The sequence below is a fragment of the Strix uralensis genome, chromosome 15, assembly GCF_047716275.1.
Source record: "Strix uralensis isolate ZFMK-TIS-50842 chromosome 15, bStrUra1, whole genome shotgun sequence".
In the NCBI taxonomy this organism is placed as follows: Eukaryota; Metazoa; Chordata; class Aves; order Strigiformes; family Strigidae; genus Strix; species Strix uralensis.
In genome coordinates, this window is record NC_133986.1 from 11,297,719 (window position 1) to 11,320,339 (window position 22,621).

General features: G+C 66.2%; 3 protein-coding genes across 9 annotated transcripts in view; 1 reads left to right on the forward strand and 2 right to left on the reverse strand.

The window, feature by feature from the left end:
- The window catches only part of CLCF1 (cardiotrophin like cytokine factor 1), an 11,143-nt gene extending 2,002 nt beyond the window's left edge, over window positions 1-9,141 (reverse strand). For 2 of the 6 annotated variants that reach the window (XM_074884430.1, XM_074884428.1), the window contains exon 1: window positions 1,695-2,026. In XM_074884430.1, coding sequence (XP_074740531.1) covers window positions 1,695-2,000 — 306 coding nt within the window. In that variant the 5' untranslated portion in view covers window positions 2,001-2,026. Of the gene's footprint in view, window positions 1-378; window positions 647-1,694; window positions 2,027-8,045; window positions 8,807-9,009 lie in introns of those variants that run through there. The other 4 variants (XR_012630914.1, XR_012630913.1, XM_074884429.1 and 1 more) reach the window with 4 other exon arrangements.
- Window positions 9,142-9,470: 329 nt separating this feature from the next.
- On the forward strand, window positions 9,471-17,204 carry RAD9A (RAD9 checkpoint clamp component A). Of its 2 annotated transcripts, XM_074884641.1 has the most exons (11): window positions 14,747-14,856; window positions 14,943-15,013; window positions 15,138-15,272; window positions 15,391-15,505; window positions 15,577-15,676; window positions 15,786-15,895; window positions 15,988-16,094; window positions 16,173-16,237; window positions 16,317-16,418; window positions 16,526-16,733; window positions 16,813-17,204. In XM_074884641.1, the coding sequence occupies exons 1-11, from the start codon at window positions 14,823-14,825 to the stop codon at window positions 16,909-16,911; spliced, it is 1,146 nt and encodes a 381-aa protein (XP_074740742.1). In that variant the 5' UTR covers window positions 14,747-14,822; the 3' UTR covers window positions 16,912-17,204. The 2 variants fall into 2 exon arrangements, with proteins under 2 accessions (XP_074740743.1, XP_074740742.1); XM_074884642.1 differs by lacking the exons at window positions 14,747-14,856; window positions 14,943-15,013 and adding an exon at window positions 9,471-9,646 and having other exon boundaries at window positions 15,210-15,272.
- On the reverse strand, window positions 17,010-21,256 carry PPP1CA (protein phosphatase 1 catalytic subunit alpha). The gene is made up of 7 exons (XM_074884643.1): window positions 21,153-21,256; window positions 20,341-20,472; window positions 19,910-20,140; window positions 18,548-18,652; window positions 18,182-18,405; window positions 17,587-17,721; window positions 17,010-17,383 (listed from the first exon to the last, which is right to left on the reverse strand). Exons 1-7 carry the CDS (start codon window positions 21,205-21,207, stop codon window positions 17,273-17,275), a joined length of 993 nt encoding a protein of 330 aa, XP_074740744.1. The 5' UTR covers window positions 21,208-21,256; the 3' UTR covers window positions 17,010-17,272.
- Window positions 21,257-22,621: the final 1,365 nt, after the last annotated feature.

The following is a 22,621-nucleotide window of genomic DNA, read 5'->3' on the forward strand; positions in this document are numbered from 1 at the left end:
CCATGTCCCCCAAGCAGACATGCCCACCACGTCCCCTTCCCCTCTGTGTCCCTGCTCTCTGTGCCCACTGTGTCCCCAACCTCCATGTCCCACATCCTCCAGGTGGACGTGTCCACCATGTTCCACATTCCGTGTCCCCCATCTGGATGTGTCCCACATGTCCCATGTCCCCCAGGTGGACACACCCACCATGTCCCAGGTCTCCCAGTCTCCCACCCCTGTCCCCAGTCTCCACATCCCCATCCTACCCCACCCTCCCATCTCCCCATTCCCCATCACCGTCCCCACAGCCCCAGGCACCCATGGGTGGGGTCGAGCCCCCCCCAGCCCCGCACCCAGCCCCCCGGCAGTGCCACCCTCGTCACCAGGTGTCGGCACCATCAGGGCTGAGCCGGCAGCACCAGGGGCACGTCAGGGCAGAGACGGGGGGAACCTCCGCGTCAGCCGGTGCTGCCGGCGGGCAGGGAGAGGCAGATGCCTGCACCCCTGCCTGCACCCTGGGCCGATGAGACATTTCCTTGGCCGCCGGCACGGGCGCAGCTGGGCACGGCAAGGGGAGCACCCACAGCTCCCCCGGGCAGGGCGGGCAGCACCGGCACCGCTGGCAGCGGGCGAGGGCGTGGGAGCGCAGACACGTCAGCTGCGACTGCGGGGCGTGACACGGCACACGCGTGTGCGCAGAGGCACGGGCAGGGAGGCTCGGCGAGGACAAGCCCAGTGTGCGCGCGGGCACGCGTGTAGGAGCAGCGACGCACACGCACGCATGTATGTACAGGCACATGGACGCACGCGCACACACGTACGTGCAGGCACACATGTATGTGCAGGGATACACGTGCAGGCACACAAATACACACACATGTATGCGCAGGCACATGTATGAAGGCACACTAATGCACACACACGCATGTGCAGCCATATGTATTCAGGCACACTAATACACACACGTACCGTATGTACAGGCACACTAATGCAGGCACACTGATGCACACGTACATGTATGTGCAGGCACATGTATGCAGGCACACTGATGCACACACACATGTACAGACACACGTATGCAGGCACAGTAATGCACACGTACCCGTACGTGCAGGCACACTGATGTACACACACACATATGTGCAGGCACATGTATGCAGGCACAGTAATGCACACAGACACGTACAGGCACATGTATGCAGGCACACTAAACACACATGTATGTGCAGGCACATGTGTGCAGGCACAGTAATGCACATGCACACATATATGCAGGCACATGTATGCAGCCACACTAATACACACACATGTACAGACACATGTATGCAGCCACACTGACACACACGTATGTGCAGGCACACACACACGCAGCCCCCGCACACTCCCACACGCGTGCACACCCTCGCCGCGGTGCCACCCTGCCCGCGCCATCCTCAGGCAGGGGGGCCCTGGCGGGTGGTAATGGGGTAGCCACCCCCTGCCCCCCTCCTCCCCTCCCCACAGGGCTGCCCCACATTGCCCCTCCCATGCCCGTGGAGTGGGGGGACACCCCCCCCCAGTGGTGGGGTGCACCCGCTCCTAGAGGACAGAGGACAACGGGCTTGGGGGGGCTGTATGGGGGAACCCCTCCCGCTCCGTCCCGTTCTCCCTGGGGTGTTGTGGGGCAGGCAGGGGTGCAGGCAGGGGTACGGGCAGGGCGAACCCCAACTCACGTAGGTGCCGGCGAGGGTGCGGAGCTGGTGCTCCAGGTAGCGGGTCAGGTCGTAGGTCTTCTGGATGGACTGGCCGGCGCCCAGCTCCTCGGTGCAGTTGAGGGCCGGCAGCGCCGGCAGGTTGCAGAGCGCGGCGCAGAGGAAGGTGAAGATCCCCCAAGAGTCTCCTGTGGGGACACAGAACATCGCGGGGGGGGCATAAATTTGGGGGGTGTCGGGGTGTGTGTGCACCTCCTCCCACCCCTGGGCCCGTGGTGACAGGGACACCCCGGCCATGGGGACACCCCCACCCCCCCCCCCAGTCATGACAGGCTGCTCTGGGCTTTGGCTGAGCCCTCGGTGTCACCCCCCCCACCCCGCTGTGTCACCACCTTCACGTGGGGAAACTGAGGCACGGAGCGGGTCAAGGGGTACCCCCTCCTGCAGCTCAGCATCCCCCCCCACCCTCCCACCCCCCTTCTTTCCCCGTGGCACAGCCACAGCAGCACCGTTAACCCGGGGCGATGCTGCCGCCACAACCGGTGCGGCGGGGACCCCCGCTTTGGCCCACTGACCCCCCCCACCCCCCCCCCCGGCTCCCCTCCGCGCGCGGGCTGCAGCAACAATCCTTTATATGGTCTGGAGCGAGCACAGCTCGCGGTGCTCCCGCCGGGACGGCACGGCCGGGTTATATTTGGGCACGACAACTCGCCCGTCGTCGATGCCGGGGTGGGATGGGCACCCCATGGGGCTGCTGGTACCCCCTAACCCTGCTGGGGAACCCCGTGGAATAAAAAGGAGGGGGGGGGGAACCAGGACAAGGGAACTGGAGGGGTGACCGGAGCGTGGGGGTGACCTTTGCCGAGGCTGCCGGAAAACTCCGGCTGGGTCATCGTCATCGTGCCTGACGTCAGGGCGGCTCTTAGGAGCCGCGGCCTCGTTAGCCGGGCAGTTGTGCAAAGGTCACAGCCCGCGGCTACAAGGGTCCTGGCCAACTGGCACCTCTCGACACGCCGAGTTGGGCTTCCCGGCAACTTCCCCCCCCCCTCCCCGCCCCGTAGTGGCCCCCCCCCGACCCCGAGAAAGCCGGGGGGAGCCCCGCGGTGCCCTCGCACGTCACCACTCCCCGTCATGAGCCGCCGGGAGGTTTGGAAACCTGGGAGCGGCCAAGCGCCGGTGACGCACGAGGGTCCTCGGGGACACCCTGGCTCTGGCCATGCCAGCCCTGCCGCAGCGGGTACCCGGCTGCGGGGAGACAGCCAGCTCCCGGCAGCGGGCGGGTGTGCAACAGCACGCTGCTCATGCCTGTGATACACCCTGCAGGTGTGCGACGAGCTGCTCACGCCTGTGATACACCCTGCCGGAGTGCAACACAGCACCCACGTTGGCGATACACCCTATGGGTGTCCAACACACTGCTCACACCTGTGATAGACCATGCGGGTGTGCAACAAGATGCTCATGCCTGTTGTACACCCTGAAAGTGCAACACAGCACATACACCAGTGATAAACCCTATGGGTGTGTGACAAGCTGCTCATGCCTGCGATACAGTCTGCGGGTGTGCAACACACTGCTCACGCCTGTGATACACCCTGTGAGAGTGCAATGTGGCACACATTCCGGCACATACACTGGTGATACACCCTGCGGGTGTGCAACACAGCACACACACCAGTGATACACCCTGTGGGCATGCAACAAGCTGCTCACACCTGCGATACAGTCTGCGGGTGTGCAACACAGCACACACACCAGTGATACACCCTGTGGGTGTGCAACACTCTGCTCACGCTTGTGATACACGCTGTGGGCATGCAACAAGCTGCTCACACCTGCGATACACCCTGTGGGTGTACAACACAGCACACCTGCTGGTGATACACCCTGCGGGTGTGCAACATGCAGTGCGGTTGTGCAGCGCATCACACAGGCAGGTGAACCACCACACGTGCGTGTGATGGACCTTGCAGGCGCATGACACTGTGCGGGTGTGCAACACACTGTGCAAACGTGCGATACACTGCGCAGGGACGTGCTACACCGTATCGGTGTGCCATACACCGCCTGGGCGACCCGCCGCAGAAGCACGCGCCACACCGTGCACACGCACGCACGCCACACCGTGTCCGTGTGTGACACACGCAGCCCACGCACACCCGTGGGCTCACCCTGACATGCAGCCGTGCCCCGCGCACAGTGGGCACATGCGGCCGTTTGCCCGTGACCGTGCCCCGGCGTCCCGGCGCGTGAAGCGTGCCGCCGTCCTGCCTTGCGTGCGTGCAAGCGCGCGTGGGACGGCTGGTTTGGGGGGGGGGCCACGCCGCGGTGACTCACCCGCCCCCGGGTGTTTGCTTTGGCCGAGCCCCCGGCACCGCTGGGCCGGCCGGACCCTCGCCCGCCGCCGGCTCGAGTTTCCAACACGGGATTTACACCAGGCCCGGTGCTGCCGCGGCCAAACCAAACACAGCCGGGGGGGAGCAGGGCTGGGGGGCGCGGGGCGGGGGGACGGGGCCGGCAGGGATGGGGACGGAGCCACCGGCAGCTCCTGGGCAGGTGGCCGGGACACGGGGTGGAGGAGCCCGAGGATGAGGATGAGGGAGGAAGGGGACGGAGAGGGGCCTGGTGGAGGTGGATGGTTGAGGGACAGGAGATGGCAGGATGCACGGCGAGGGCACAATGGTGGCCGTGGCACAGTGGTGGCACAGACACAGCCACGGCACAGCGGTCACAGTGGCCACGGCACAGCGGTCACAGTGGCCACGGCACAACAGTGGCCGTGGGTGACCATGGCACAGCGGTGGCCGTGGCACTGTGGTGGCACAGATGTGGCCATGGCACAGCAGTGATGGTGGCCACAGCACGGCAGCGGCCATGGCACAGCGGTGTCACAGACACGGCTATGACACAGTGGTGGCCATTGGCCCGGCCGTAGCGGGTGCCCCGCAGAGCAGCCGCTCTCCCTCACCCACCCTGGTCACAGCGACTCGGCGCCAGGCGGAAAATGTCTGGGCACCGGCACAGACAATGGCGGCGGCGGCAGCGGCGGCGGGGAGGAGGGAGGCGCGGGGCCGGCACAGCTGGATCCCGGTGACGTCGGAAAGGAAGAGCCCGAGGGTTTCAAAACCGGCCCTGGAGCCCGGCCAGGATGCTCCAAGCCCATGTAAGCAGCTCATGGCGTGGCCACCCGGGGTCACCCGCTTGGCCCCTGGGGGCAACCGGGGAGCTAGGGGGGCCATGGGACCGGGCACCCTCCTCCCACCAGCTCTGTCAGGTGGGCGGCTGCAGCGGCGGTGCCACGGGCATCCCTCGCGCCCGCGGCGGCGGGAACGTCGCCCGCTTTTGGCGGGACGTGCGGGGAGTCACGGGCACGCCGGCGGGACCCCCTGCCCTCCTTCAACCCCCCCCGGCCTCTCTCCCCGCCGTCGGCGCGGGCGGCCGGCCGGCGCTGGCCAGACCTCCCGGCAAGCGGCCGAGGCGGGAGCGTAGCCGCGGTGCCGGGTGAGCTGTTCCCTGGGCATGCTGTGGGCAGAGCCGCCGAGGTCAGGAGTGACCACAAGCCACCCCAGAGCCGCTTTCCCGAAACCCTCGTGCAAAACGGCGCCTGGGAGGGGGGGGGCGGGGGTGGCAACCAGGAAAAGGGTGGGGGGGACCCTCGCACCGGAGCCCAGCCGGCCCCGTGGCCCCTGACACCGCGGCGGGAGCCGCCCTATCTGATGGGCCGGTGTCCAGCAGCGAGCAGAGCCCCATCCCACCCGGCGGCTCTCACACGAGCCCGGGAGGTCTCGCGGTGGCCAGGCGTGACCACGGCATTGAGGACAAAGTAGCCCTGTCTGAAGGCAAGGCAGGGAGCAGGCAGCGGCCAGGCTGCCTGCAACCCGGCCCGGCAGCATTTAACCCTTCGCCGTGCGCTGTTGTGGGACGGTTTTGTAGCCCAACGTGGCAGCTGGGCTCTGCCTGCTGCTCCCTGGGGTTTGGGAGTCAGGAGACTCTCAAGGCCAGTCCCCTCCGTGTCCCCACGCTGGTGACATTGAACCCCGCCATGGCCGTGGAGGTGACATCGTGGTGGGGGGCAGGCGCAGCGGCAGCCCTGAGGATGCTCCCGCTCCACACACGTCCCCGAGCACGGAGGGTAAGGCCACGTGTGTCCTCACTCCCCAACCAGCAGCCTCGGGGGGGTCCCCATCCCACCCCAGAAGCCCCCAAAACCCACCAGCCCTGCCTGCAGTCCCTGCCTCGCCCCTGCCCACAGCCCCCGTTGCCCGTCAGGCCACTACCGGCCCCCTCGTCCCCGCATGGCTGGTGGCGAGCGAAGCCACTGGGCCCAGCCAGGGGAGCGGGTGGGGGTGCGCAGGGGGGAGCACGGCCCCACGGCCCCGGTTTCCCCCCCCCTCGCCCCACACCAGCCGTGCCTGCGCTCGCAGTGCTGAGTGTTTACATCCTGTCTCCTCCGTGTGTTTATAAACGCGGTCGCGCACGGGAGACTCCAGCGAGGCCGTAATTAGCTGGGCCTGGATTTCCCATCCAGCTTCAGCCAGCGGCAGGATGGACCCCCCCTGCCCCCCCTCTCCTTTCAGCGGTGAGGTGGGGGTGGGGGGCGGCGCAGGCCCCTAATCCCAACCAGACCCCGTTGCCCCGCAGGCATGGCCACCACCACGGTACCCACGGCCACGCTGGCACCCTTAGGCGGAGCAGGGGACCCCCACTACCAGCACCCCGGCACTGGATCCCGCTCCTGGCACCTCCAGAGCTGCCACCACCATCGGCATTTCCCACCCAGCAGCGCCACGGGGCCACTGCCTGCCTTGGGCTAGCGTGGGACCAGCAGCTCCGTGTGGCTGTGCCCGCTGGGGACGGCCATGCCCTGTGATCCCCGAGCTGGCCCCATTCCGCTCCCCTCCCAACTTTTCAGCACCCTCGGCCAAGCCCAGGACATCTCTGTCACCCACGGGGCCACGTGCCACCCACAGCCACGGCCCCGCCACGACGGCAGTTTGCCAGATGGTCCCGTCTGTGCCAGGGCGAGCGCATCCCCACGCGCTTGCCGTGCTCAGCAGGCGGGCGAGGGACCACCGGGCAAACAGGGTCCTAGCCCCTGGTGGCAGAGGGGGTCGGGCAGGTAGAAAGGGGGCTGGGGGGGATGATTTATAGGGCTCTGTGCCACTTAGCAGGGCATAAATCTCCCCCCAAGGCCGGCCCTGTAAGCAAAACCCTCCGCATTTCCCCTCGGAGGCTGCGCCTAATGCAGCCCAGATGTGCGCCGCCACCGTGCCCTGCCGCCGGCTGCTAAATAGGCGCGGGGACACCGATGACGCCGAGAGTCCCTGAACCCCGCCGGGGATGGAAAGCTGGGCTGCAGATACCCCAAAATGAGGAGCCGGGGTTGGGGCAACCAGACTCTCATCCCGCAGCTCCTCCCGTGGTCCCGGACTCGGTGTCCCCTTCCCGTCCCGGCCACTGGCTGACCACAGGCCGCGGGGGCCACCAGCTCCGTGGCCACATCCACCGGCTCCAGCAGCAGGCGGGAAGGGGGAGAGGAAAGGGTGAGGGAGGGCGAGGGAGCTGCTGGGGATCCCAGCCTCGCTTTTCCGGTTCCCTGGCGCTCGCCCCGTTTTGCCCGTCCTGCGTCACGCCGGCACTGCAGGAGCTGGAGCCGAACCCGGTGCCGGCCTCACGCTGTCCCGGGTAGGAGCCTGGGGAGCCTCACGGCGCCCACAATTGGACCTTTTAGGGGTGTTTTCCAGCATTTTCCCCGTCCTTTCCAAGCGAGGAGCTCCCCGATCCTGCTGTGCCACAGGGACAGCCAGCCCCACAACCACCCCGGCTTTCCCGGGACCCCTGAGGTGGCCACTCGGGCCGGGGGAACAAAGCCATCCCGCAGCCACAGGGACGGTCCCCTCCAGAGAGTGACATTTCTCCGACACCCCAAAATCCCACTGCCATCTCCCCGGGATAACCTTGCCTGTTTCGGCAAAGCCTTTCCGAGGCAAAACCCGAAATCCAGCCCGCAGGCAGGAAAAATAATTCTTCCTGCTCCCCAAATCCCAGCGACTTTCGTTTTCCTCCCCTCTGTCAGTCCTGGGGTTTAATTCTCCGTGCTCAGCGGCGGTTCCCTCCCTGGTAATCACAAACATGCATGGAAAAGAGGGAACGAGAGAAAGGGAAAAAAAAAACACAACCCACAAAAAAACCACCCAACAAAAAAAAAAAATCCTAGAGAGGGGAAAGTCTTAAATCAATCCCAAAGCCAGACAGACGTTTTAATCACATCAAATTAAAATCAGCAGCGGCTCGGAAAGGAAAAACCGTGGCAGAGTGCAGGCAGCCCCCCGCCCCGGCCCCGGCCGGCAGCACCCAGCGCCTCGGTCTTACCTGAGAGATCCCCAGCAACATTTAACATAGTCGGGGTGCAGGGTGGGGTTGGGGGAGCGGAAGGCGCAGAGGGGGGGCGAGAAGAGCCCAAAACAGGGGTTTGGCTCTTGCTCCGCGCCCCGAGCGGCCGGCCGAGCCCGCCTGCTCGCCTCTGCCCTGGCTCGCTTGCTCGCTTGCGTTCGCTCAGGGTTTGGTTTTGGTTTGGGGTTTTTTTTGTTGTTGTTGTTGTTTGGTTGGTTGGGGTTTTTTTGTTGGTTTTTTTTTTTTTTTCCCCTATTTGTTTTGGTTTGTGCTTGCTTGGGTGTTAGGTGGAAAAACCCCAAGCTGGCGGGGTTGGGTGGGTTTTTGGTGGGTGAGTGCGTGCACGGTTCGCACCACGCTCCGGCTGCCTCGCTCGCCGCCTTTCCCCCTTCCACCTCCCTTGATTTGCTCTTTTGATTGGTGTCCAGGAATGCAAGAATAAAAAAACGCGAGCTCGCATACACCCTCTCCAAGCTGCTGCCTCCCTTCTTTGCTTTTTTTTTTCCCCGTTTTTTTTTTTTTTTTTTTTTTTCAAAATTCAAGTGTTAAGCAGAACCAGGTTGCTTTCAAGAATGTGTTTGATGCAATTGTACACAAGAGCGGGCTCCATTCATTCCCTCCCTCTCCCTCCTTGGACTTTTCTCTGTTCCCCCCTCCGCCATCCCCTTTCCCCATCCCCGGGGTCCCAGTACCAGGCAGAAGTGGGGAGCCTGAAGCCAAACCCCAGCGCCGCGGAAGGCGGTGAGAAGGAAAAAGGGGGTCCCCAGGGTGCTGCCGGCGGTGTAAAAGAAGGGGGGACCCCCCTGTTTTCTCCCTCCCTTCACCCCCCGCCACCTCCCCGGTTCTGGCTCCCGCACGGCTTTTGTTAGTGGGGCACCGGTACCGGGGCCGGTACCGGAGGAATAAGGGGGGGTGAGGGGTCGGGGGGGGGGGTGTCTCCTACCTGCTCGCAGCTCCATGCGGGACAGGCGCGGGGCCGGGGCGGTGGGTGCGTGGTCGGGATTTCCCGGGGAGGCAGGCAACGGTCCCGCACACCGGACCGGGACTACGGCTCCCATTTGCCGGTCGGAGCCTTCTCGCCTCTTCTCCTCCCGACGTACAGAGCCGCCGCCGCACGCCGAGAGCCCGGTCCCCCGGGGGGGGGGGGTAAAGGAGGGGGGGGGGGTCCGGGCAAAGGAGGAGGGAGAGGTTGGGGGTGGGGGGGGCGAGGTGCGGCGGAGCGGCTCTTCTCGCCGCCCCGCAGCGGGGCCGGGGTGAAGGGGGGGGGGGGGGGGGTGTTGGGGCGTGGGGTGCCAGCTTGCCCCCCCCCCCCGGGCCCCCCCCAACCCCCCCTTCTCCGCGGTGGGAGCGGGGAGGGGCGGGTGGAGGGATGGGGAGGCGCAGAGGCAGGCGGGGGCCGGCCGGTGGCGGGACGGGCAGGCAGGCAGGCAGGCAGGGGCTGTCCTCGCCTCTCCTCTGGCACGGCCAGACCCCTCCCCTGCAAAAAGAGCGGGGTCCCGGACACCCCCACAAACACCCACCCGACCCCCCCGACGGGGACCGGCAGCGCCGCGGCCGCTGCCCCGCCGGGACGGCGGCAGGTGAGCGGGGACGGCGGGGTGGGGGGGTGCGGGGGGAGCGCGGCCGTCGGGGCCCCGGGAGAACCGGAGCCCCTCGGAGCGGCGGCAGCGGCTCAGCCCCGCTCCCGGGGTGAGGGGGACACACACACGCACCCCCCCGCGCTTCTCCCGGCCTCGCTGCCCCCACGACCTCGCGGGGAATGGGGAGGGAGCCCCGTCCCGCACACGGACACCCCCCCCGACCTCACCCCCAGCTCTCCCCCCGCGGGGTGCGAGAGAGCAGCCGCTTCCTCCCCAATTAACCCCCCCCTCGTTAGGGCGAAGCCCGACCCGGCGCCCGTGGGGACTTTGGCAGTGACCGTGGGGTTTCTCACAACCCACTGGGGGTGAGTGGGGCGGGTGCCCGGGGTGAGGGCGGCCCCCCAGGGCCAAGCGTGGTGTAAAAACCCCAACACCCGCAGCAACAGGGGAGGGAGGGGGGTGTGTGGGGGGGTGATCCGACAGCCAGACACCCCCCCCTACACCCCATCCCTTCCCCTCGTGACCCACATCCACGAGTGGGCTCTGCCAGGGAGGTGAGCGCCACATCCCTGCCGCAGGCAGGGGAAAACAGAGAGGGTCTCTCTTGGCGATGAGGGGGAACAGGGAACGTCCTTGCCTGAGCTGGCTCCCCGAAGAAAAAAAGAAGAAAAAAGGATGAAGAAAAAAGAAGAAGAAAAAAAAGGATGAAGAAGGAAAAAAAGGATGAAGAAGGAAAAAAAGGATGAAGAAGGAAAAAAAGGATGAAGAAGGAAAAAAAGGATGAAGAAGAAAAAAAAGGATGAAGAAGAAAAAAAAGGATGAAGAAAAAAAGGATGAAGAAGAAAAAAAAGGATGAAGAAGAAAAAAAAGGATGAAGAAGAAAAAAAGGATGAAGAAGAAAAAAGGATGAAGAAAAAAAAAGGATGAAGAAAAAAAAGGATGAAGAAAAAAAGGATGAAGAAAAAAAAGGATGAAGAAAAAAAAGGATGAAGAAGAAAAAAGGATGAAGAAAAAAAAGGATGAAGAAGAAAAAAAAGGATGAAGAAGGATTTAAAAAGGAAAAGATAGAAAAAAGAAAAAAAATGAAAGAAGAAAAATAAAAGAAGAAAAAAGAAAAAAAAAAGAAAAAAAGGCCAAAAAAAGCAAAAAAAAAAAGACCAAAAAAAAGCTTTGTTTAAAACAAAAGGCCGGCACTGCCGGGGAACGCCGGGAAGGGCCGGGAGGTAAAGGCAGATTTGTTTCCACTCCAGCCCCCCGGCCCCGGCCAGGTCTGAGCCCTCCCGGCTCCTGCGCTGGCCGCGGTCGCATCCTCCCGGCTCTCTGCCGGGCACGCAGCAGCGGGGCGGCTGCTCGGAGCACGCCGAGCCCAGCTTTGCCCCAAATCCCTAAATTGGGTGCCCAAATCCACCACCAAGCCCCCCCCCCCCCAACTCCGGGCAAGTTTTAGGGACCCCCTAAGGAGGTGCTGGTGGTGGGACAGCCCTCATGTCGGGATGGAGCTGCCGGAAAACCTGTGGCTGGGCGGAGGGAAGGTGCTTTGGCCCGACTCCCTGAAAACGTGCCGGAGGGGTTGGGGGGGTCCCCACCTCCAGCCCTGCCCGCACGGCGTGGGGCCAGCTTCTCCCCCAGCCGCGGTGCAGGGTATCTGGTTTCCCTCCCCAAGCAAACAGCCCCCGCCAGCAGTGTGGAGTGGTTGGGAAAAGCCGCTTTCACGTCTCCTGGGGGGGGCGGGGGGGTGACTGCCAGCCCGGGGTAAGGCAGAGAGAGAGGTGGGGGGGGCGGGTGGTCATCAAGTCCTGCCTGCGCAGGCAGCAGCGGGGCTGCCTGTTCTCACCCCGTCCCCTCCCCAAAAGGCAGCACTGAGGTTGTTTCTGGTGAGTCTTCCAGCTCAGTGGCCACACGGCTCACGCTGGGCCGACACCTGAGAGAGAAGAGAGGAGGAGGAGGAGGGTAACAGGGCCACCAGCAGACGTGGCACGAGCCCCCCAGCCCCGTGGCGTTGTGGCAGCCTCCCTCGCACAGCCACTAGCCCAGCAGTGACCCGCGTGGGTGAGGCCATGGCCCGTTCTGCCCTTGGGGACCACGTCACCGGCAGCGCCGTGGGCAGCTGACCTCACCTTCGTCCCGGCCCCGTCACCGCGGGCCCCTCAGCCGGCGCCGCTGCCCGGCTCTGCCTCCCACTGCTGACCTTTGCGGCAGGCAGCTCGCCGCCTGCTCGCCCGTCGCCGCGCCGCGGCCCCTGCCCGCCCGCCCGCAGGCCCTCGCACTCCTACCTGACCCTTCCACGGTCCCAAAATCCGCATCCGGCGCCATCCCGTGACGCCCCGGGGCCACCCCAGAGCTCTGAGCCCCTGGTAGATGGGAGGAGGGAGAGAAGAGAGAAAAAAGTTGGCACTGGGGAGGTGTTTTAGCCCTAAACCGCCTTCAGGCCTTGCCCCGAGTTGGGAGCTGGGCAGGCAGGGCGCTGTCCCAGCTCCTTGGGGACACCCCAGGGTGATATCTCGGGGTACCGAGCAGCCACTGGGCCTGGCGGCAGCCGGCGCCTGTCCCCTCCTGCCGGGCAGGGAGCAGGAGCCCAGCTGTGTCCGTCTGTCTCTCCACAGCGCTGCCTGGGCGAGGGCACTGCGCCATGTGCTCGGGACGCCGTGCCGGGAAGGAAACGGCGGCTCTCGGGGGAGCGGGTGGCTGCCCGGTGCTTGGGAGACATCTCCGAGCCCACCGGGTGGGAGGGGGCACCCAGGGAAGGTTGACCCCCGCGTGGGCTGAGCCTGGGGGTGCTGGACCCCACCAAGGGCTGCCAGGCTTCTGCCGCCGGCCCCATAGCCAGCTCGGTCCCCAGTGCCTCGTCAGCGCTGGCTCAGGGCGGTCAGGGGAAGAGGGAGGGGTGCGCGTGGCTTTGGCCACCGCGGAGGTGTGTGTGTCACGACCGCAGCCAGCTGCGTCCTATCCGCAGCCCCATAAAACGCCGAGCCCTGAGGCCAGAGCCCCTCCTGGGGACGTCGGCTCCAGAGGAGCCCGGCTGCTGTTCAAGAGCTGGAACGGACGCTCACACACAATCCTCTCCTCCTCCTCCTCCTGGGAGGAAGAGGCCGGTAGCCAGTGCTTACCCCAGGGGTGGAGTGAGCCAGATCCAGTCAACCCCGGGGGGCTGGACCCCGAGCCCAGGCCAAGGCAGGCCTGGGAGTCCCCCCGAGCTCCCCGCCTGCGGTCTGAGCCCAGTCACACACACGTGGCTTGGCCCGCAGAGCGGCCCCGCAAAGGTCGAAAGTTTGTGTACCTGGAGGGGATGCGCAACCGAGGGGTGTTGGGTCCAAAATCCACGACACGGGGCATTCGGAAAGGCGCTGAGCACCTGAGACGGCAAAGAGGAGGAGGAGGAGAGGCCGTGGCTCTGCGTCCCCCTCCCCGCCTCCCCCTCAGGTGCCAGCCGCGCTCCGTAGGCTGCGTATCGGGGCCCCTCGGCTCGGGCTCCGCAGCCACTGAGCCCAGGAGGGACTTGGGCAGCGGCTGATCCCGCCGCGGGCGGGAGGCAGCTGAAGGACCCTGCTGCGAGCGAGCGTGAGTCAAGTGACTCGCAGCCAGATCCCCCAGCCTCCCTCGAGGCCCCAACCTGAGAGCCAGTCGCGCCGGGCTGGCTGCTTGTGTGTGCAAAAAGCAATTTGCCGAGCTCTCCCTCACCCGGGACCCTTTATCCTCTTTATTGCTTTTATACCCTCACCCACCTCAGTGCCGGCCTTCCAGGTACAAGCTTCCCGCTTTCCATCATGCATAGCCGGCTGCGCCTGTAGGATGGAGACTGTTAACCGCTGCCAATCCGGCTACAGCATCCCCGCTTGCCCATTGCCCTCAGGCACTGCTCGGGAGGCGGAGGCCTGCGGGTACGGGGCAGGGGTCCCCTGAATGCTGGGGCTGCTGGGAGGCACCAGAGCAGGGATGGCTCCACCAGCTACTGCACAACCTCCGGGGAGCTGCAGCCCTTCCCAGCCCCACAAACACGGCCCCTGGGTGGGCAAGGGAGAGCTCCATGCTCCAGGAGTGCAGACAGGGGCTGGCGGCAGCGGCTTGATGGAGGGGGCTGAGCTGAAGGGAACGAGACGAGAGTGTGAACAAGGGGGCAGCCTTACCCTGGATGGTACCAGGGGAGAAGCAGGGAGGCAGGCGCGAGGGCATGCTCACTGACGGGACGGCTGCTGAGGGGAGCAGGATGCATCTGAGAGGCAGGGCAGTGGGCACGCTGGGGTCCTGCGGAGAGCCACGGTGCAGGCTGGGGGTGCCAACGCCACGGGGGACGGCACAGGCCCCTCAGAGAGGCCCACAGGATCCTCCCAGGAGAGGGCTGGGGCCTGGTAGGGCACAGACCCCAGGGAGGGCCCAGGGATGAATCAGGAGGCTCAGGGAAGGAGCCGAGGGCAGGCGGGTGGCCACGGGGGCAGGACGGCGGCCTGGACCCGGGCCGAGGGCAGGCTGGGACGCGGAGTCGGGCTTGGGACCGGGGCCGGGCACGGGGAGCCGTGCCGAGGGGCACACAGCCGCCGCTCGCCGTCGAGGCCCCATTGGCTGAGCGACACGTCACTCCAAAGGCCGGCGGCGCCTGCGCTCTGCCGCCCAATAGCGAGCGGCGTGGGAGGGGAAGGGGGCGGGTCTACCCGCGCGCGTGCCCGCCCCCGGAGCACGGGGTGGGGCCCGCCCCTGATCACGTGAGGCGAAGCCCGGCGCGAGAACGCCGGCTCGAGAACGCCGCCGGGTTGTCACGCGGCCGGGCCAACCAATCAACTGACGCTGGGGGCGGGACGAAGGTAGGCTCCTGCCCAATGGGAAGGCGGCGGGAGAAGGCGGCGCGACAACGGGGAAGGTGCCGGCGCGGCGCGGAGGTGAAGCGGCCGGAACCACTGAGGCTGGATAGCGGGGGGGGCGGGCGAGACCACTCCGGAGACCGCTGGGGAAGCGGCACCGCCGAGGCGCTCCGGGAACAACTACCGAGGCGGGGGGGGGCAGCTGGGCGCGTCCATCAAGGCGCGGGGCCGGGGGGGGTGGGGAGCGACGACGGGGCCGTGAAACCGCCGCCGCACGCACCCATATGGTGTGGGCGGGGCTTGGGCCGCGGGGCGGGGCTGGGGGCGGGGCCTGAGCGCGGGGCGGGGCTGGGGCAGGCGCGAGGCCCCCCCGTGCCGGCACCATGAAGTGCATCGTCGCTGGTGGCAACGTCAAAGGTGAGCGGGGCTTGGGGGGCACGGGGGGGTGTGGGGGGCACAGGGGTGCCCTGCCTCACCCCCCCCCTTCCTCCTCGCCCCCCCAGTCCTCGGCCGAGCCGTGCACTCCCTGTCCCGCATCGGGGACGAGCTCTACCTGGAGCCCACCGACAGCGGGGTATGGCGGGGGGGGGGAAACACAGGGTGCGAGCTGCGGGGGTCACCTGTGCCCCCCTCCATCCCCACTGGGGCATGGCGGAGGGGGGGTCAGGCAGTGCCAACACTGTGTCGTCCCCCCGCAGTTGTCCCTGCGCACCGTCAACTCCTCGCGCTCCGCTTTCGCCTCCTTCCTCTTTGCCCCCCTCTTCTTCCAGCTGTACGAGGTGGGCGGCCCCCCCCCCGACAGAGAGCTCTTCCGATGCAAAGTCCTGATGAAGGTGCAAGCACTCACCCCCCACATCCTGCCTGGGCACCCCCAAAACTTTTTTTTTTTGAGGGGGTTGGGGGTGTGACACATAGGGGTGACTGTCCCCGTATCCATCCCCCGCCCCACAGTCCTTCCTGGGTGTTTTCCGCTCGCTGCCCTCGCTGGAAAAAACGGTGGGGAAATGCCTCATCCTGCTCAAACCCCGGGCCAGCCGCTTGGTTGTGCAGCTCCACTGCAAGTATGGTGAGTCTCGGGGTGGGGGGACACATGCTGCCCCCCCCCCCGCCCCACTGAGCCGGCGTTGTCCCTGTCAGGTGTCACCAAGACGCACAACTTGGCTTTCCAGGAGTGCGAGCGGCTACAGGCCGTCTTCGACACCCAGCGCTGCACCAGCAGCCTCTGCGCCCCGGCACGGTGAGCTGGGGGGGGCACAGGGATGGGCAGGGGGCTGGTAGGACTCCAGCTGGTCCTCTTGGGGGGGGGTGTAGGGGTGTTTGGGGGGGCTCAGCCCATGTGCCCACAGGGTGCTGGCAGAGGCCGTGGTCCACTTCCCCCCGACACTGGCTGAGGTGACGCTGGGGACAGGCCCCGGGGGCAAGATCAGCCTCCGAAACTACGTGGAGGATGAGGCAGGTGAGGCCCTGCAGGGTGGGGGTGCCCCTCTCTCAGCCTGAGGGTGTCAGCGCAGCCCCCTGACCCACCTCCTTCCCCCCCCGGCCCCCCAGAGCCAAGCAAGACGATGGTGACAGAGCTGTGGCTGGCCAAGGACGAGTTTGAGACGGTGGCCGTCGCCCCGGGCTCCCACATCACCTTCTGCCTCAAGGAGTTTCGGGTGAGCCCCTGCCCAGGGCTGCTGGCCCCAAGCCCCGTGTCACCCCTCAGGCCCCCTCACCCTCCCCTTTGTCCCCAGGGGCTGCTGACCTTTGCTGAGGCCTCCAACCTGCCCCTCACCATCCACTATGATGCTCCTGGCAGGTAGGAACAGGTGCCCCAGGCCCCCCCTGTGCCAGTTCTGCCATTGGCTCCCCCCACCTCAGCCCCTCTGTGCCCCCAGGCCTGTGATCTTCACCCTGGCTGATGCCGTGTTGGAGGTTCACCTGGTGCTGGCCACCCTCTCAGACCCAGAAAGCAGCCTGCAGCCCCCCACGGCCAACGGGTAACAGGGAGGGTGACAGTCCCAGCTTAACCTTCCAGCTGTCATCAGTAGGGACCAGAGTGAATGGTCCCCGCTCTGCCCCTGCTTACTCACTCTCTCCCCACCAGTGTCTCACACCTGCCCACCCCATCAGAGGACTTCACCGATGACCTCGAATCCTACATGATTGCCATGGAAACCAGTGCCTACGATGAGGGCTCGGGGGTACCCCCCAGCCCCACTTTCCCCCTGCGCACCCCACATCCAGCTGAAAGTGACCCTGAAGAGGAGGAGGAGGAGGAAGGAGCTGTGCCAGGGACCCCCCCTCACAAGAAGGTCTGTGCTGGGCACAGTGTGTGCCAGGGGGCAGGGGAATGGGCACAGTCCCCTCCTGACCCCCATCTCTCCCCCCCAGTTTCGCTCCCTGTTTTTTGGCTCAGTGTTGACACCGGGGGGGCCCGGCCCAGCCCCCACCCAGGAGGTGCTGGCAGAAGACAGCGAAGAGGAGTCCTGAGAGCCCCGAGGACACGGAGCTGCCAGCACCCCACCCCTGCGTGACACACACCCCCCCCCCAACCAGCATCAACCCCCAAACACAGGCACCCCCCCACGACCCATTACAAGTTTATTCCCAAAAAATTCTCCTGCTCCCCCCCCCTCCTCTTCTCCACTGCCATCCCAGGGCTGGGCTCTGGGCTCCCCCCTCGCCCCGGTGGTCCCTGCCCTGGGGGGGGCTGTATTTGGTTCAGTGGAGTGTGGTTGGGGGGGGTGCAGGATCTTACAAATAAAAAACGAGTCGAAAGAAAAGCGACCTGATGCTGAGGGCGGGGGGCCAAGCCCCAGCCGGGGCCGGGGGGGGCCGGGCGGCTCACGGCTCATTTCTTGGCTTTGGCAGAGTTGCGGGGAGGGGTGACGGGGCGTCCCGCAGGGTTCAGCCCGCTGAACTGCCCGTATTTGCCCTTGTTCTTGTCGGCCGGCTTCAAAATCTAGTGGGGGGGTGGAGGAAAAAAAAAGGGGTGAGGGAGGGGGGCTGCACGTCGTGCCCCCTCCTGCCCCAGCTCCCCATTCCCCTCCCACCTTGAGGGTGGAGGCTCCCTGCAACTCCGCTCCTGCCCCCTCAGCAGGAATTGGGGCCCTCCCGCAGCCCCTGCCTGCCCCCCACCCCACCCCAACAGCCCCCCCAGCCCACCTGAAATGAACACATGAGCGTTTCGTCCACGCTCATCATGGCGCCCGCGTTGTCGAACTCCCCGCAGTAGTTGGGTGCCGAGAAGAGGGTGACGAGCTGGCGCTTGGCGAAGAATTCATAACCATCCTCCACCACCTGCCCGGGCGATGGAGTCGGTGCTGAGCTGGGCACCCCCGGGGGCAAATACCCACCCCCGGGGTGACTACCCACTCCTTGGGGCAAATAACCACTACCCCGGGGCAAATATGCACTCCCCTGGGGCAAATACCCCCCCCAGAGGCAAATAACCACCCCCTGGGGGAAAATACCCAACCCCCGGGGGCAAATAACCCCAGGGGTCCAGTTCACACACTCCTGACAAGCCCCCTCCCAACACCCCCAAGATCAAACATCCCCCTCTGTGGGCAAATACCCCCCCAGGACCCCGACCTGTGCATCCCCAGGCAGCCCCTAGAGTAAATACTGCCCTCGAGGGGCAAATATTAGGGGTAAAACCACCTTCCCCATACCCAATACCCACTGGGGACCCAAATCTTTCCTCCCCCAAGGGGTGCATCTGCCCTCCCCCCCGAGCACTCGGGCACCCCAGGGGTACCTGGTGCGCCCGGCAGATGAGGTCCAGGTCGTGTTTGTGCAGGAACTTCGCCACCACCTCCGCCCCAAAGGTGAAGGAGACGCCGCGGTCGTTCTCACCCCAGCCCTGCACATCTTTGTCGGGGTCGGACCAAAGCAGGTCACAGAGCAGGCCTTGATCCGGCACGTCCGTGGGGCGCATGATCCGTCGGATCTGCTCCATCGATTGCAGGTCGGGAGACAACCCTGCGAGGACGGCGAGGGGGGGCTCTGTCAGGCCCTGCCTCTTCAGTAACAGCCCCCCGCCCCCCATCCTCCTGGGGCACCTCCAAAGCTCCTATCCCCTGTGGCTGTTTCCCCGAAGCGCCCCCAGCAGGGCCATGCCCACCTCCATGGCAGCAGAAGATCTTCTCATCCACGATAGCGGCAATGGGCAAACAGTTGAAGCAATCGGTGAACGTCTTCCAGAGCTTGATGTTGTACCGCCGTTTGCCTGTAAAGCAGTGGGTGTGGGTGGCCAGTGCTGGCCCCTTTGGGGGTACAAGGGTGTGTGGGGTCCCCATGAGCCCCCACGTGGGTTTGTCCCCCCCCCAGGTGAAGCACACAAAGCTGCCCATAGGCCCACCGGCCAGGCTCTGGCTGCACGGGGACAATGCTGTGGGATGGCACCGCGTCACACAAGGGGTGTCACAGAATCCCAGAATCTGGGTTGGAAAAGCCCTTGAAGATCATCCAGTCCAACCATGAACCTCACCCTGACCGTTCTCAACTCCACCAGATCCCTCAGCGCTGGGTCAACCCCACTCTTCAACCCCTCCAGGGATGGGGACTCCACCCCTGCCCTGGGCAGCCCATTCCAACACCCAACAACCCCTTCTGCAAAGAAATACTTCCTAAGAGCCAGTCTGACCCTGCCCTGGCGCAGCTTGAGGCCATTCCCTCTTGTCCTGTCACTTGTTCCTTGGTTCAAGAGACTCATCCCCCCTCTCTGCACCCTCCTTTCAGGGAGTTGTAGAGGGCGATGAGGTCTCCCCTCAGCCTCCTCTTCTCCAGACTAAACCCCCCCAGTTCCCTCAGCCGCTCCCCATCAGACCTGTGCTCCAGACCCTGCACCAGCTCCGTTGCCCGTCTCTGGACACACTCGAGTCATTCCATGGCCTTTTTGGAGTGAGGGGACCAAAACTGAACCCACTCATTGAGGGGCGGCCTCACCAGTGCCGAGTACAGGGGTGAGATCCCTTCCCTGTCCCTGCTGGCCACGCTATTGCTGATACAAGACAGGATGCCATTGGCCCTCTTGGCCACCTGGGCACACTGCTGGCTCCTGTTCAGCCGGCTGGCAATCAACCCCCCCAGGTCCCTCTCTGACTGGCAGCTCTCCAGCCACTCCTCCCCAGGCCTGTAGCGCTGCTGGGGGTTGTTGTGGCCCAAGGGCAGAACCCGGCATTTGGCCTTAGTGAAACTCCTCCAGTTGCCCTTAGTGTCCTTGGGGTGCATGCTCGTATAGGTGGTTGGGGGCAGGGGGGGGCACAGGGTGGGTATGGGACGCTCAGTGCGGATGGTACTAGGAGCACTGGGGCGGTACTGGTTGGTTGTGGGTACGAGGATGGCACAGGACGGCAGGGGGGACGTGGGGGTGGCAGGACGACTCAACGGCATTGGTGCAGGACAACACCAGGGCACCTGGGGATGGCAGAGGGGTTGGGGGCAGCGGGGGGGACACACATGTGGCCGCAGCCTGAGTGCTCACACTCATCGTAGAAGCCATAGATGCGATTGATGCTGGCGCACTCGTGGTTGCCACGCAGCAGGAAGAAGTTCTCGGGGTACTTGATCTTGTAGGCGAGCAGCAGGCAGATGGTCTCCAGTGACTGCTTGCCCCGGTCCACGTAGTCACCCAGAAACAGGTAGTTGCTCTCGGGGGGGAAGCCTCCGTACTCAAAGAGCCGCAGCAGGTCGTAGTACTGCCCGTGGATGTCGCCTGGGGAAGGGGGAACAGAGTGTGCGTGGGACCCCAGCCCACCCACAGCCCCCCCCCCGCCACCCAGTGCTGCCCATCCGCATGCCTGGGGAAGCACTGGGCCATGCTGGGACCCCCAACTGGTCCCTGTGCCCACCCGGGGGGCTCGCCCAGCCTGTGCCCGGGGTGCCCGGCCAGTGTGGCACCCAGCCAGCCCTCACCGCAGATCTTGAGGGGTGCCTCCAGCTCCAGCAAGATGGGCTGGCTGAGGAAGATCTCCCGTGACTTGAGGCACAGCCCCCGGATCTCGTTCTCCGTCAGCTGCACGTTTTTCCCCGGCCGCGACCCTTGGACTGGTCCCCCCCAAGAGAAAGAGGCATCAGGGACCCCCGCCAGCGCCCCACACGCACCCCATGCCCTGGCGCTGAGGGACGGGCACTGGGGCCTGCACTCACAGACTGGCAGGAGCGATGGGTACAAGGGATTTGGGGGTGTGTCTCCCCACCCCGAGGGAGGGTCCTGGCCTGCCCCAGAGCGGGTGGGCAAGGATCACCCCCAACCCCAGGGCCCCCCCTCTCCTGCCAGAGCTGGCGGTTGTGGCAGGGCCCCCCCCCAAACCGCGGGGCCTGCAAACCCCAATCCTCCCCCTGCCCCGGTGCCTGCCAACCTGGCACCCCCGTACCCCAACACACCCCATATCCCCTACCCCCCCCCCTTTCCCAGCCTATCCCAAATCCAGCAGCCCCCTACTCCCCTGAGCCCCCAAAACCCCCAGCTCCCCCCAAACTCCCCTGCTGCCTCCCAACCCCCTCAGCCCAACATCCAGACCCCATTCCCTGCACAGCCCCCCGACAGCCAGACCCACAACCCCCCCCACCCGCCCCCGCCCCACAGCCCCACCACCCCCCCCAACATCCCCCAGGCCCCCCCCCCAGGGCTCAGCTCCAGGCCCCCCCCCCGGGGGTTCAGGCACCGCCGGGGGCTGTTCGGGGTCCCGGGGACGGGGGGTGCCGGCGGTAACGAGGCCGCTCACCCTCGAGGAGGCGGCTGATGATGGAGTCGAGGTTGAGTTTCTCGGTGTCCGCCATGGCCGCCGGACGCTCCCGCCCCGCCCCGCGCGCCGCGCGCCCAGCGGGAGCGGCCTGTGGGGGCGGTGGGGAGGGGCGAGAGGCGCTGGCGCCCCCTGTCGGCTCGGAGGAATCAGAGCGACAGTGTCACCGGGAGCACAACGGGACAGCGCAACCGGGGGGGGGGGGGGGGGCACAGGGACACCCCCATCCCCGCCGTGAGGGCACTGCAGGCACCCCCGTTGGCGGCACAGAGAGATGGGGACACGCGTGGCACCGGGACACCCCCGGGCAGGGGGACACGGGGGACCCCATGTACCCGCATCCCGGTGCTCGGGGACAGCCCCTGGAGGGGGGGGACACGGTCACACAGCGCAAGGGGTGGGGGGGGACTGGGGCAGATGGCGTCCCCGGGACTGCGCTGTGACGGGGCATGGGGTCTGGGGGACACAGGGGGACAGAGGAGGACACACCGTGCCTGGCGGAGACCGGGGTGACCCCCCCGCCCCCGCCCCCCGCCGCCATGTGCCAGCTCCGGGGCCGTGGGGCCGCCGTTGCGAGTAGCACCGGGCTGTTGCCGGGAGGCTGTTGCCACCCCGGTGTCCCCAGGGGCACCCCAAAGCCTGGGCTCCCGCCGGCACCCTGGGCGCGGCTCTGGGGGGGGGGTCTGAGGCCCCGTTTGTGCCCACCCCCGTCCCGCTTGTGCCATCCTGCCTGTCCCCTGCCTGTCCCCTGCCCGCAGCAGTCATTAATGGGTCCCCAAGGTGGGGAACAGCGGGGACAGGCCGCGGGTGGCACCGGCACTGCCACTATCCAGGCCGAGCCGTTCTGAGCCGTGCCGAGCCGTGCCATTCCCTACATGTCCTGTGTGCCATGCCGTGCCATTTGGTGACATTCCCTGTGTGCCATGCCGTGCCATTTGGTGACATTCCCTGTGTGCCGTGCCGTGCCATGCTTGTGCCGTGCCATGCGGTCGCGAATAGCTCCCCGGGCGGGGGGGGGGGTGGTGGCAGCCGCCTGGCCCCAGCCCTGACATTTCTGCTCCGCGGTGTCAGCTTTACAGCCGGCCCGGGGTGACCCCGCCGGGCTGTCCCCGTCCCCCCTCCCCGTCCCCCCTCCCCTAGTCCCCCGCGGTGACACCCCGGCTCCCCCCCACCCTCTCTGGCTCCCCTCTGCCCCCTTGTCCCGGCACCCCCCCGCTCCCCCCCGGAGCCTCCGTACCCCCCTCCCCCCTCCCCTTCTCCTCCCCGGTCCCTCCGGTCCCCCCCCGGCCCCGCCCCGACCCTCCCCGGGGCCGCCCCGCCCGGGCAGGAGACGCCACCGCCACCACCGGGACCGGAGCGGGAACAGCCCCGGACAGACCGACTGCTACCGCCGGTGAGTGCTGACGCGAGTGGGAGCGTGGGGTCCACGCGGGGGGGATGTGCGTGGCCGT

Excerpts from the sequence above, each read along its gene's own strand:
- RAD9A (XM_074884641.1), top strand. The coding sequence starts at position 14,823 with ATGAAGTGCATCGTCGCTGGTGGCAACGTCAAAG. Across the intron at positions 15,896-15,987 it reads CTACGTGGAGGATGAGGCAG|AGCCAAGCAAGACGATGGTG; the intron begins GTGAGGCCCTGC and ends CCGGCCCCCCAG. Across the intron at positions 16,734-16,812 it reads GGACCCCCCCTCACAAGAAG|TTTCGCTCCCTGTTTTTTGG; the intron begins GTCTGTGCTGGG and ends TCTCCCCCCCAG.
- PPP1CA (XM_074884643.1), bottom strand. The coding sequence starts at position 21,207 with ATGGCGGACACCGAGAAACTCAACCTCGACTCCATCATCAGCCGCCTC. Across the intron at positions 20,141-20,340 it reads GGCACCCCTCAAGATCTGCG|GCGACATCCACGGGCAGTAC; the intron begins GTGAGGGCTGGC and ends CCCCTTCCCCAG. Across the intron at positions 17,722-18,181 it reads TCATCTGCCGGGCGCACCAG|GTGGTGGAGGATGGTTATGA; the intron begins GTACCCCTGGGG and ends TCGCCCGGGCAG.